The 13,014-nt window shown below is 46.9% G+C and overlaps 1 protein-coding gene across 7 annotated transcripts in view; it reads left to right on the forward strand.

The window, feature by feature from the left end:
* The window catches only part of SYBU (syntabulin), a 73,098-nt gene that overhangs the window by 36,209 nt on the left and 23,875 nt on the right, over positions 1-13,014 (forward strand). Inside the window, exon 1 of one of the 7 annotated variants that reach the window (XM_084864459.1) lies at positions 2,845-2,938. The exons of the other annotated variants lie outside the window; for them this stretch is intronic. Coding sequence (XP_084720585.1) covers positions 2,911-2,938 — 28 coding nt within the window. The 5' untranslated portion in view covers positions 2,845-2,910. Of the gene's footprint in view, positions 1-2,844; positions 2,939-13,014 lie in introns of those variants that run through there. 7 annotated transcript variants of the gene reach the window in all.

Genomic DNA, 13,014 nt, shown 5'->3' on the forward strand with positions numbered 1-13,014 from the left:
CCTTTGAGCTGAGAGCTTAGCCATAATCCTTCACAGTTAGGGAGAGTTGGGAGGGGGCAGGGAGAGTTAGGGGTGGGATTGGGGGTGGGACAATGAGTTAGGAAGTGAAGGATGCTAGCAGGTGAGGTCTGCTTTGTTAGAGTAATGGGAAGGCATTGGAAGGTTTTTAAAATATATATATATATATATATTTCTTTATTGATTTCAGAGAGGAAGGGAGAAGGAGAGAGAGATAGAAACATCAATGATGAGAGAGAATTATTGTTCGGCTGCTTCCTACAAACCCCCTACTGGGGATCAGGCCTGCAAACCAGGCATGTGCCCTTGGCCAGAATCAAACCTGGGACTCTTCCGTTTGCAGGCTGATGCTCTATCCACTAGGGCCATTGGAGGGCTTTAAAAAGAGAGAGACAATTTAAGTTACACGTGTTGGATCCTTCTGGCTACTCTGGAGCTTGGATTATGAAGCGATGAAACTGGAAGCAAGTACACTAAATTTAGATGGCTTAGAAAGCAGGCTGTGAGATTAGAGAGAAAAAAGTACAGGTTGAGGCAAAAGTAGGTTTACAGTCATTTGCATGGAAATATTACAATAATGAATAAATGATAATACAAGAATAAACTCTACATGTTGTGTACTCACAGCTGTAAACCTATCAACTTTGAGTAGGTTTATGAATATAAATGTGTGTGACAGAATATAAAGTCCTCCATTTTCCTAACGAGATAAAAAAAAAACTGTTCAATTTATTTGCTAACTTGAGTAAGCCTTTAGAGATATGGAAGAAATAGTCAATGTCCGGTCAGCTTTTTTTTTGAACATATTTATACTCTATTATTAATTTTAAGACATTGACTTTGTTCAACATAGTTAATTTTTAAAAACGTTATTCTATCTTTCTCATTCCTAGAGCTACTTTTCAATTTCTCTGTCTTTGCCAGAGCAAATCACCTTCACTTTCAATCAGATTGTGTGACAGACAGCCGTTCTGAATCCATAGTCTGGTGCCTATTTTCCAAGATAAGTCCTATGAGGACATGAGTTCAGTTACTATAAAAAGAGGCCCACACAAAATACAGGTGTTAAAGGTAAACGAAGCTCATTTATCTCCTGTAAAACAGCACATACAGATAGGTATATAGTAACCTCCGGCTTGTAGGCAGCTGTGTCATCGACTGTCATCTACTAGGAGGAAGGAAGAGGGGGAAGGACCCCTCACCCAGGACGCAGAGTGGCATGTGTCATTTTTAATGATATCCCAGGGCATCTTGGTCACCTGTTATTATGGAAGAAGGAGGGCATGGAGACAGACATTGGAGGACAAGAGGCAGGTTGTCACAGCATCCATGTAGAGCTTGAAGATGGTGGGTTTTGCTGTTTTCCTATAGATGTATCTGAGTGTCCTCAGGACCCAAAGCCGTTCTGTTCCTGAGCTCAGTTAGCCAGGGATGTGAGTTACTGTGATCTCTACAACTTAGCCATGGACTGTATTGCTAAGGCTGGAGGAGTCGGGCCACAGGAATAGTTAAACACCTGTCTTTCAGTTTCTTGCCTCCCCTTCACATTACACAGCCCTGGCAGTTGACCTCTGAAGGCAGCCTAGGTGAGCCCTGATGGAGGTCAGTTCAGATGGATGAGTCTTTTTTTCAAATGGGGACTTTCTGTTCAAAGAAGGTAATTCTAGCGAGACCTCTATAATAAGAGGCTTTGGAAAGACACTAGCACGAAGGGGTTTCTTTTCTGGGAGGGAACTGTGGGCAGAGGGTAACCTCACCTTCTATTTAGACCTGGAATAGGGTGGACCAGATCACCTGCAGAGCCGCAGGCTGAGAGGAATTCACGGGTGGAAGGGTTTCTTTTGTAAAAAAAGAAACATTTTTTTCTTTATAATATGGAGGAATAATTAATAACTCAGCCTTTTGAGGTTGCTGTGAGAATCAAAATCTGTGTGGTACTGTATATAGCAGGCTACAGTCATCCTGTAGGTTCTGCAAAACTCAGTGTCAGCATGTGGCAGGAAGCTGGGTTTGGAGAGAAAGTATTTACCCAGTCTACAGTATGTGCTCAACAAATGAGCACTGTCATTCCTGTCATAAACATGAGAGATGAGGCATGTTTCCAAAGAGCATGTCTTGAAGGCATTTGAATGTCCACTCACCATCTTGTCTGCATCAGCCCTGTTTTGTCAGGGATATACCTCCTTACGAATTATTCTGACAAAATGGAGGGCTTTGGTGGAAGCCTAATAAATGTGTTTACTCCAAGCAACCTATTGGGAAGGAATGTGCCAACCGTTACTGCAGAGTGCCCTCAATTCTGTCCTCTCCCTGGGGCCCGGTGGCCCTCTCCTGCTCCCCTCTCCCAGGCAGCACTGGGAAGTGCCTTGCATAGTTAAATAGCTGGAGTCCATGGGGCACCCCGAGCCTTTGCCTCAGAGCCTCCTCGCCAGCTTGCCATTCCATTTAGGAAATGTGTGGGGTTTAGATGTAATTTCTCCCTTGCCCCCTGGGATAGAATCACCGTTGTACAACGACGCTTACGTGTCCGGCTTCAACATGGTCGGAGCATTAGCCTTGACTTGTGTGGGCATTCCCTTCTCTTCGACAATCTGGGGTTTCTTTAAATGCTTTGTGTCCATTCATGAGGCGATGGTTTCATTTGAAATGCTGCAGTCGCCGGGGAGAAGCTCCCATGCTCTTCCCTGATTGGCTGGCATTCCCTCTGCCTCCTGTTGCTATGGTGCCCAAGCAGAGGAACTTCTTTGCCCTGCTCATGTAGGAGGCTCGGTCTCCATGGATACCGTACTCCGAGACTGTACTCAGCTCAGGGATGAGCTGCACACACTGTATTTCTGCACAAGACACACCCCGGCCTGTGGTGGAAGGCTGTGTGCAAAGGCAGTGTTTGCCATGAAAGTCTACGGAGCTTACCTTCTGAGTAAGTAGCATTAGTCACAGAGGATATGCTTTTTGTGTACGTGTGTGTGTGTGTGTGTGTGTGTGTGTGTGTGTGTGCAAAGTTAGTGTGGTAGGCTAAAATTGTAGTCTAAAAACAAATGTTCAGCTCTGCCTTTCACAGATTCTGAATGCAGAGTCTATTACTGTAAACTATTAAAAATACACACTTATATTGCTCTCAGTAGCCCTTGTCGTAGGTGAGTCTGTTTGTATGACCTGAAGCAAAAACAAAAAAACAAACAAAAAACAATGACCACGAATGCTGTCATATTGGCACGCTCTTCTAGCCCTGAGTATTGCCTGTTGAATTGGTAAATGCAGAGCTTGCCTTGCCCTGTGGTGTGCCAGGAATGGATGACACAGCCACGGCGAAGGCTAATTGGCACTGCACAGAGTTTGCAGTGGGCCTCGGTGTAGACTGAGATGCGATGTATTTATTATCTAGAGAGAGCTTGCTTGTGTGACCATGACAGCCAGTTCACCGTGGGAATTAGGCAGAGCACATCCCTCGGACCAGTTTTAACTTACTTCTCCCCGGTGGCATCCCGTAGGAATTCTGAAGCTCTTCGTGCCCGTGGAACTGGGATGTGGAAGAGCTTTCCTTTCATTAACTGATTTGATCTTTCACTTTCTCTTCACTGTACATTTTAAGAGCTTAAGGGGCTGTGTTTTCAATGTTGTAAAGCACATGAGTCATCTTAAAGTGATTCTCATCTGCTGGGCCAAGGATGAATGCCTGTGGAGTTAAAATTAATAGTGGAAGCAAAAGAAAGACTATAGATATGGTAACCCCAACTCCAGTTCAATAACTTTAATATGCTGTAAAATTTAGATTTTTAGACTGTCCACAGTAGGTAGCTGGCATCTAGCAACTCTAAACAAAAAGCTAACCAAGCACTCTGTTGGTATAAGAGAGATTCATTTTGGGTATTGTGTGAAGTTGTAAATGTCTCTTATTTTCTGTACTCATGACCATTTAGGCAAAGGACAACCAGTGTGTTGTCATCTTTTCCAACTGTTAGTCATGGTTCAATTATAATTGCCTAAAATGGTGAAAAGCTACCACCCTGTTGGTACCGATGATGACTGTTCTGACTCCGACTTTGTCATTGGGGTCAAGTTTTAGGTCATTGCCTTGCCTTAATGTTTTATAGACATAATTTCCATCCAGCAGATGAACAAGGGTACATGGTAAACTCTGTAGAGACCATGGCTTTGGAGACCTGGAAACCACGTTGATGACATTTAACCCAAGGTTTTTCACCTCCTTAGTATTTACACAGCCCCATTTCTCTTCCTCAATATGTCTATCTCTGAAAACTCACATAATTAAGGACCTTTTTTCAACCTCAAAATACCTGAACTCCTCTCTCAAACTGTTTCCTCATCTGCAAGAGTGGAGTAATGATAGGACCCATGACAAAAGTCGCTTGGAAAATTCAATGACATAAGGTTACCTGGCATACAATAAGTATTAGCTTCTATTATATTATGATTCCCATATGTATTATCATTTTACAATGCCTTGTAGTCAAGGGAGACTGTCCCTAGTAGCTTGAACAATGTTTTGGTTTGGTTCCATTCAGCCTATCAAATTTCCTATCCAATACTTTCCAAGAACTTTCTAACTAAGTGCTTGGCATCCTGATAGAAATGATGGCATTCGATGTCCATGAAAATGTAGGTAACAAAATGTAATTCATACAATTAGTTTTCTTTTTTCAAATGTGTGGCTATATGATGTTGCTAAGTCACTCTGCACTTAACGAGGTTTGCCAATTAATTTTGCTGCCATAACACGATAAGTGTGTAGGATACCACAATGGATGTGCAAGATAAAAAAGACTAGGCCACATACCATAAGTCAGTTAATATTTAGAACACATTAAAAATGTGACAATTAAAAATCTGGGTTCAAACTTTAAGCTTCTTTCCTTTCCTGAAAGGATTTCCGCTCAGAGTGCAGTCATGACATGCTTTGAAAAGAGAGCAGTTTTATTAAGTTGAAGTTTGGGGAATGCTGGGAGAGGAAGAGATGGGGAATGATTGATTAATCTGTATAAAAACGGGCCCCATGCTGGGATTTTTTCCTTTTTGCACTAATCCTGTGTGACATCTGAGCCAAGGGAAGTATAAACCTAACGCCATATGTGCAGAGCCTGCCGGTGCTGACTTTCAAATGCATGAAGAGTTGACCCAGATTATATTTTGCGGCTTTATTTTTATTCCCAGGTTGTTTTCATTTCTCTTTCTTCTTTCTGGCATAGTCTCTCGCTTCCATCTGTTTGCCCTGGCAAGAATGGGGCATGTGCAGCAAGGGTTATACCAACTCGTTTGAACGGAAGCAGGGAGGACATTTGTAAGGTGTGATTTAAAGCGAGGTCTCTGTTATTAGAGAGTGAGGGAGTGGGAGGAGGTAGAAGAGGGGGAGGAGGGTAAATGCTGATGGGAGGAGATTTGACTTGGGATGGTGCACGCCCAGTACAAATACGGATGATGTATTTTAGAACTATACACCTGAATCCTGTAGAATTTTATTAACTAATGTCACCCCAGTAAATTCAACAAACAATATAAATAAATAAATAAATAAATAAATAAGTAGATAGATAAATAAATAAAATTAGGTCTCTAGAGGCTGGGGTCTTGTAATCAATGCATGTCCATAAATACTAAATATATTTTGCTAAACATGACTTTAAGTGCAGTTTCACTCAGATAATGTACTTAGAAATAAAAAGGAGCCTTGTTTCAAGGTCAACGTTAAATTCTTAGCAACATCCCACCGCCTTGGTGACCTTTTACCTATCCTCTACGGATCTTTGACCAAAATCGTGCCCCACTTTCCTCTCACTGCTGCTGTCATACGGGCACATGGTCTGATGGTGCCCGGGGGTCACGTGGTTGTTAGGTGCTGGGTACTGGGTGCTGGGTGCTGCTGTCCTGGGCTGCGGGGCATATCCCTTCGGGCAGAGGGTGTCCGTTCATGGCAGCTTCGGAGGGAGGGGGGCCCCTTTTCTTGGGTGGCAGCATTATTCAGAGAAACTGGATCTTCCCGAGTCTTTGGCTTCTTGTCCTCATCCCCGTGGCTGAGATAGGCAGCCTCTGCCAGCCTCTGCCAGCCTCTGCCAGTAAGATCTGATTGCTGCCGAGGCGACTGGCAGGCCTGACTCTTCTTGAGAGGCTGTGCCTGAACCTGATACTGGGTTGCTGCCTGACATCCAATGCTTTCCCCTCCTAGGTGGTGGGAGAAGGGAAGGAAGGAGGGAAGCTGTGGGCTGAGAAGCGCTAGTGCCTACAGAGCAAGGCTTGGGGCCTGCAGGCGGGCCGTCCTCGTCTGGTGTCCTGCCAAGCCCAGCCTGCCAGGGACAGCAAGGGGTTCCTCTGTGCTAAGCTGGGCATTCTTGAGCTTTGGATGGGATTCTCCAACTTAGCATTTCCCCCCCTCCTTCCCTTTCTCAGCCATCATGTAACAGAACTGAGCCCAGTAATGCGTCTCGTTTGTTTTTCCAACACATAGCGTGTGCCTGGCAGTGAGCCACACCGCAGGAACCCAGGGGCTCCCTGTGCCTGTGCGGTGTGCTTCTGTGGCACCTGCGGGTCCTGTGCATGCGCAGACGAGGACCACGGAACCCAGCTCTGGGGCTCTGGGAAGCCGCCCAGAGGAAGCAATGTTGTGTCAGCGCTTAAAAAGGGTGAATCCAGGTTTTTAAAGTGAAAAGACAATTGGGGGTCTGAACTTAGCATGCCATTGCTGTTAAGTGCTCTGCCCTTGGAGTTTTCAAAATTCTTTTGTTATGGCTGCCATGTTATATTTAAAAACTCTTTCAGGTGATTTTTCTCTAGAAAAGTAGAGAAAAGTCACCTCTATATGACATCGATCATAGAGAAAAAGCCCCTCTAGGACATGAATCATGCGCACGCTCTCTCTCCTTCCCCTCCCTTGCTCTCTCTCCTTTTATTATCTTTTACTTAAAACTAATTTTTGATGTTTCTCCTATTTCTTTTTAAAATATATATAATGTGATGCACAAAGATTATATATATATATATATATATATATATATATATATATATATATATATGTAAACTATGCAGTATAATGAAGTTCCACCCTAAGAATTACCATCTGCCTGTGGATTCGCCCAGATCCTATTCTCTGTCTCCCCTCTCCCTCCTCCCGCCCCCTGGAGGTGACTACTGTATTGAAATGTGTGTTGTATCATTTCTTTGCACTTAAACATCATCTTACAACCTTAGGTTATGTGTCACTAAAAATAAGTTGGAGCACAATGTAAATACAACTTAGACATGGAGCCATGCCTTTGCCTTGTGTTCTCCATAATTAGCACATGTCTGAGACTTAATAGGTGCGCGCTAGATGTCTGTGATGATTCTTGTGGATATGGCTGAGAGCCTAGAAGGTATTTTTGTGATTCTACATGATTCTACATGCTAAGGCGATATTGAACTTCCACTTCAGTGGATGTGTTCCCTTGGAGCCTTGTTCGTTCCATCTTTGGGGGGATGCCTGTAGGTGTAGGCTTCAGAAAGTAGCCAGGTCCTATTAAATTGTTTGGGGATATTTCCAAACTATCATTTCGACTTCTCTCCATTAGACTGCCATGCAAACCGTCCAGGGCTCCTAAAGAGAGTGGCCTTAGTTTTTGGGTTTTTTTTTTTGTCGTGGTCTGCTTTGCTTTTCCATTCGAGTGTTCCATTGGAAGGTGGAGAGAATAGGGAACACTGAGTACACTTGAACTTGGAAACTTGTTTGGGGGGTGGGGCAGGGCAGCCGGACAAGCAAAGGGTTGGCCTTGGGAAGCAGTGCCCTGTGCCAGACGCCACTTTGAGTTGAGATCCTGGGGAACATTCCATTCATACGTCCATGGAAACTCAGGGCATAGTGTGTGCGCAGAGTATAAATCGACTCATGGGTGTGCTCCATTCTTTTTACATGCTACAAACCACACGAGAATTCGTAGCGAACTCTTGTAGGGGACATCCAGAAGCTTTGTGTTCAGAAGCTTGAGAATTCAAAGAGGTTTCAATGGACCCACAATGGAGGGGAGGTGAAATCCGGGTGCGTGGAGCTGGGAGCTCAGCTGGTTTGTAGAATTCATTGTCTCTCCCCAGCAGGTACCCAGCTCCGAAGGCCACAGGGGCAGGGTAGCGTCCCAGGTGAAGCCACCTCTCTGGGCCTGCGCTAGGCTCCCTGGGCTTTGAACAGGTGTCCCAGGGCAGGCGGGCGGGAGCCGTTCCACCTGCCCTGCACCTGTTTTCCTGCAAGCCCGTCCCCTGATCCAGAAATCTCTGTTGTGCTGCCAGGCCTCCTCCCGGAAGCATTTTCATGTGACTTAGTTATCCCCGACGCTCATGCTAGTTAGTTCCTTGAACACGTGTCTGAATTAAAACAAATACCACCAGGCCTTCCATTTCTACGTTGGCTTTTGTTTGAACACTCTGTATAGGTGCCAAAATGGCCTGAATTTACCCAGCTTAATTGTTTTTATTCCATGGATGTTTGTGTTTGCAAGAAAAAAACACACCCATTTGCATGAAAGATTGATTGTACAGTGGTAAGCCTAGCATAGATCTTGGAGTATCCCATGCCACTGTGATTACAGTATTCAATTTTTCTCATCGTCCTCAGGCAATATGAGAGAGGTCTTCCCCCCTTGCATTTCACAGGGATAATTCCTGTTTTGTTTTTCTGCTCTTTGGTTGTACTAAAAACATGTCCTCATTCAATTGTTCTTTTACGTGTTAGCCCTGCTGTCAAGTATATAACATAAGGTGAGGTGTTGCTTAATGTTTCACTTACTTGATGTTTTTACTGTTTCAAATCCTTTTGTTCGCCTGGGGTTTTCAATGGTTTTGAACCTGTGAGTTACATTTGTTAACCTAAGATCTATGTGCAAAGGGACTCGATGGTCTGGGCTCCCCATTTCCTAACTGATATGCCCACCGGCCTTGCCTTCCAGCCTCCAGTCCCTCCTCCAGGTTAGCTGCCTCAGTATGACCGAAATGCATCCCTCTGTTCATATCCCCATTCTCTTCAAATCTTAGCCACGGCCCCCTCTTGCCTTCAGAGTCAGTGCCCTTAGCTGAGTGTCCCCTCCTCCCATGCAGTTGTGTTAGGGTAGCATGCCCATTCTTCAATTCTCCGGGTACAGTGTACCATGCTGGCTGCATTTCCTCATCTGGTCACTGTGTGCCAGCTAAACAAGGGGTTCCATATATTCTCATTATCCCCCGTGTGTTTTTTATCCTCCACGTTTCGCTCATGTCATCCTTTTCACCTAAGGTCAGCCCCCTCCCACACCCCCAACACTCGGTCTTCCTCCTCCGTGCTCCCTTAGTGCCTGCTGTCTGCGTTACACTCCTCAGGTCCTAGTTGTTTTAGTTTCTGTAGTTCATCTCCTAAAGGGAGCCTTGAGCATCAGAACCCTCCTTCTCCATGACCCGGTGCCTTCACGCATGCAAGGTTGAGCACATCTTTGAAATGGACTGAATTGAACACCCTGAGTATCATCTCGGTTCCCAGTTCTTAGATCTGGGTGAATTCTCATCACAAGGTACCAAGCAGAGTGGGCAGAGAAGAAAGCAGACTCTGGGAGTCAGACAAACCGGCTCTGTTGTGTACTAGGTCTGTGATTTGGGGCCCATCTCATCACCACTCAGGAGCTCCGTTTCCTGGTCTGTACCTTGTAGGTCTTGGAGAGGAAGTACTCAACCTTTCTAATGCCGAGACCCTTTAATAAAGCTCCTCATGCTGTGGTGGCCCCCAACCATAAAATTATTTTCGTTGCTACTTCATAACTGTAATTTTGTCGCGACCCACAGGTTGAGAACTGCTAGCAGGGTCACCTAAGACCATCGGAAAACACAGATATCTACATTACAATTCATAACAGTAGCGAAATTACACGTATGAAGTAGCAACGAAAACAATTTTGTGGTTGGGGGTCACCACACCATGAGGAGCTGTATTAAAGGGTCGTGGGATTGAGGACCACTGGATTAGAGGAAACAGCAGATGCGGAGTTCTCGGCAGGCTTGGGTTTTAGTCCACAGTGTCTGGTAGCATTAGCGTCGGACGCCATCATTCATTGCACGGGTTGTGCCTTCGAGGCTTGTGTAATGTGGGCTGCCGTCAGCGCCGTGCCTCCCGTGTTTCCATTCATGTCATGAATAAAGCATGTTAAGTAGGATAAGGGCACGGACGGAGCCAGGTGACACGTTACGAGAGATTTCCCCGGAGGTTGACAGGCAATCCATTAGGCTGCGCCCTTCGGGGCTGAGCTGTGCTGTCATCCCAGGCGTGTGCCAGCCTGTTCATCAGGCTCTCCTAATGGCTTTGATGAGCGCCTACTGAATCCACGTGCGCCATCCATTACCCCGCAGTCATAACTCCGGGAAAGGAAGTGAGAACTGGTCATCAGTGGGCTCGTGCTGCGCCTCCTTGCCTTCCCAAGGGGACCTCTTCTATAGTTTTACTGGACCAGAACTTATCTTTTCCTTTTCTTAATATATTTTATTGATTTTTTTATTTTTTTATTTTTTATTTTATTTATTTTTTTTTTTACAGAGAGGAAGGGAGAGGGATAGAGAGCTAGCAACATCCATCAGAGAGAAACATCGATCAGCTGCCTCCTGCATGCCCCTTACAAGGGATGTGCTGCAACCAAGGTACATGTCCTTGACCGAAATCGAACCTGGGACCTTTCAGCCCGCAGACCGACGCTCTATCCACTGAGCCAAACCGGTTTTGGCAAGAGCTTATCTTTTTCTCTCCTTTGGGAGCCTGCATGTTTTTATCCACCTCCAGCCTGCCTCCTTCCTTTGCGACTTTTCACAAACGCGTGGTGCTACTTCCACAAACATGTCTGTAATTTTTTTCAGTGTTCTTTTTTTCCTCACTCAAATATTCTTCCGAGTCTCCTCTGTGCCAGGCGCTAACTTTGGGGGCATCCAGTGATCAGCCAGACAGAGGTCTTTCCAGGCGGCAGGGTTTTGCTTGCTACATCTTGGGCTGAGAACTTGAGTATTAAGCAATGTGGGCACGTGGGATGGAGGTGGGCGGGGAGGGAATAGGTACCCTCTTTGCCTCAACACTGGTCTCTCACCCCCACGGAAAGGGAAGGGAGAGGGGGAGGTCAGTCAGTAGAGAGCCTTCCCTGAAGCCATTGCTGAGTGCCAGGAGTGGGAGGGACCTTCAGTGCTTTGAAATCCTTTCAGGTGACAGCACCTACTGCGTGCTGAATGCTGCATGAGACGCTGGGATACAGTGTCCCTCAAGGAGCTGACACGGGTGTGCTGGCACGTTGCAAACACATGGCAGGGCACTGTCACGCATGCTTGTGAAATTGTGGGTGAGGTCAGAGCACGAAGGAGTTCAAGGGAGAGGCTCACTTATGACCTGGAAAACAGGTAGTTGTGAGCCTGGCCCAGAGGGACAGGGGACAGTCCACGGAATAGCAACAGCGCTTGGGCAAACTGGGAACCTAGAGAGTGAGGTGCCCCCTTCAGGCAAAGGTGATGGCTCCGCGGGCCGGGGCCAGGCGGAGGCGGAGGCGAGGCGGCAGAGGAGATTATAAAGGGCTTGTAAACCATGCTGTGGCGTTGGGCTTTATCTTAAGGACACGGGCTGCCATTAGAGGGTTTCTATAGGGGAATCGCCGAATGAGATGTATGCTCCGGAGCAGAGTGGAGGATGCAGGGCTCGGGGCCACGGAGCAGCTGGGACACAGTGTGTGGCTGTTCCATCATTCCAGCGAGACAGGATGGGGGCCTGGGGTGCAGCGTTCAGGCCGGGAGGGAGCGGCCAGATCCCGGGGTTACTAAGCAGACGGAATGGAGCAGGTGCCCGGATTCATCGTTAGATAGGGAAAGCCAGAGCTATGTATTCTAGCTGTTCCCCTACTTTGGCGTCTGAGAAAGCCCACCTGAGCAAAGTGTAAAAATGTCGCTGATGGGAACCACGGGGGAAAGTTTCAGCCAGCAGAAAAGAGAGAGAGGGAGAGAGAGAGAGAGAGAGAGAGAGAGCGAGCGAGCAGTCTCCGTGCTAGTGTGGCCGGAGTTCCCTAACTATTTGCATCCTGGTATGTGATGCAGATCAGGGCAGAGCGGTGGTACTCCTGTTAAGACCCCTGCTGCAGGCCATGAGTGCATTTCCACAGGGTTCAGCCACCCCTCTGCAAAAGCACATCCTTGTGGGGAAAACAGAAATCCCCCAGCTATGGAGCTCCATGCAGGTGTGCGGTCTCAGTGCGTGAGGCACGTTTTGACACATTCATGATTGTGGTATTTCTGTGGTACATCGAGGTCAAGCCTGCTGCTCTGTTTCTCGGAAGCAGCCAATCAGGAGGGGTCTTAGAGCAGGTGGTTCTCAGCCTTCAGACACCTGAAGGGTTTGTTCAGCCCGATGACTGAGCCCCACCTGGCCCCTGAGCTGCTGACTCCATGGGTCTGGGTGGGGTCCGAGAACCTACATCTGTAACGCGTTCCCAGGTGGGACCAATGGCAGCTCCTTTGGAACCCACTTTGAGAACCACTGTCTTAGAGGCATAGGGAGGTGTAGGGGCAGAGGATGGTTTAAAATCTACCTTAGAATTGCCCGACCGGCTCCACAGACCGAGTTATGTAAATTCACGGGATGTTCTAAAGCAGCAAATGTCAGACTGAATGCCAAGATGCTTAAGATGCCAATCAGAAGGCAGAACTACTGACGTTGGCTTTCGCCTTTCGAAGGCAGGGCAGGTCCTCTCTGATACAGAGATGGTTCCACCGTCGCTTCCCCTTCTCTGAAACTGGGGGCCTGTGAACGCTCAGGTAGTTCCCTCACTGGTGACAGAGGTGCAGAGTTCGGCATTCGAGCTAGGAACGTAACCACGTCCTGGCTGCGGTAAGCACCGGGACATCCTCACAGGATGCAGCCACCTGTCCCCTGTCCTCCCCGCCCTGGGACAAGGGCGTTTCCCCCTCAGTGAGGCCCTGTGTGTCATGTGGCAACTCTGGGTCAGCTGGTCTCACTGCCCAGACCCAGGGGAAAGG

This window comes from Pipistrellus hanaki (assembly GCF_964339955.1).
Source record: "Pipistrellus hanaki genome assembly, chromosome: 17".
Lineage (NCBI taxonomy): Eukaryota > Metazoa > Chordata > Mammalia > Chiroptera > Vespertilionidae > Pipistrellus > Pipistrellus hanaki.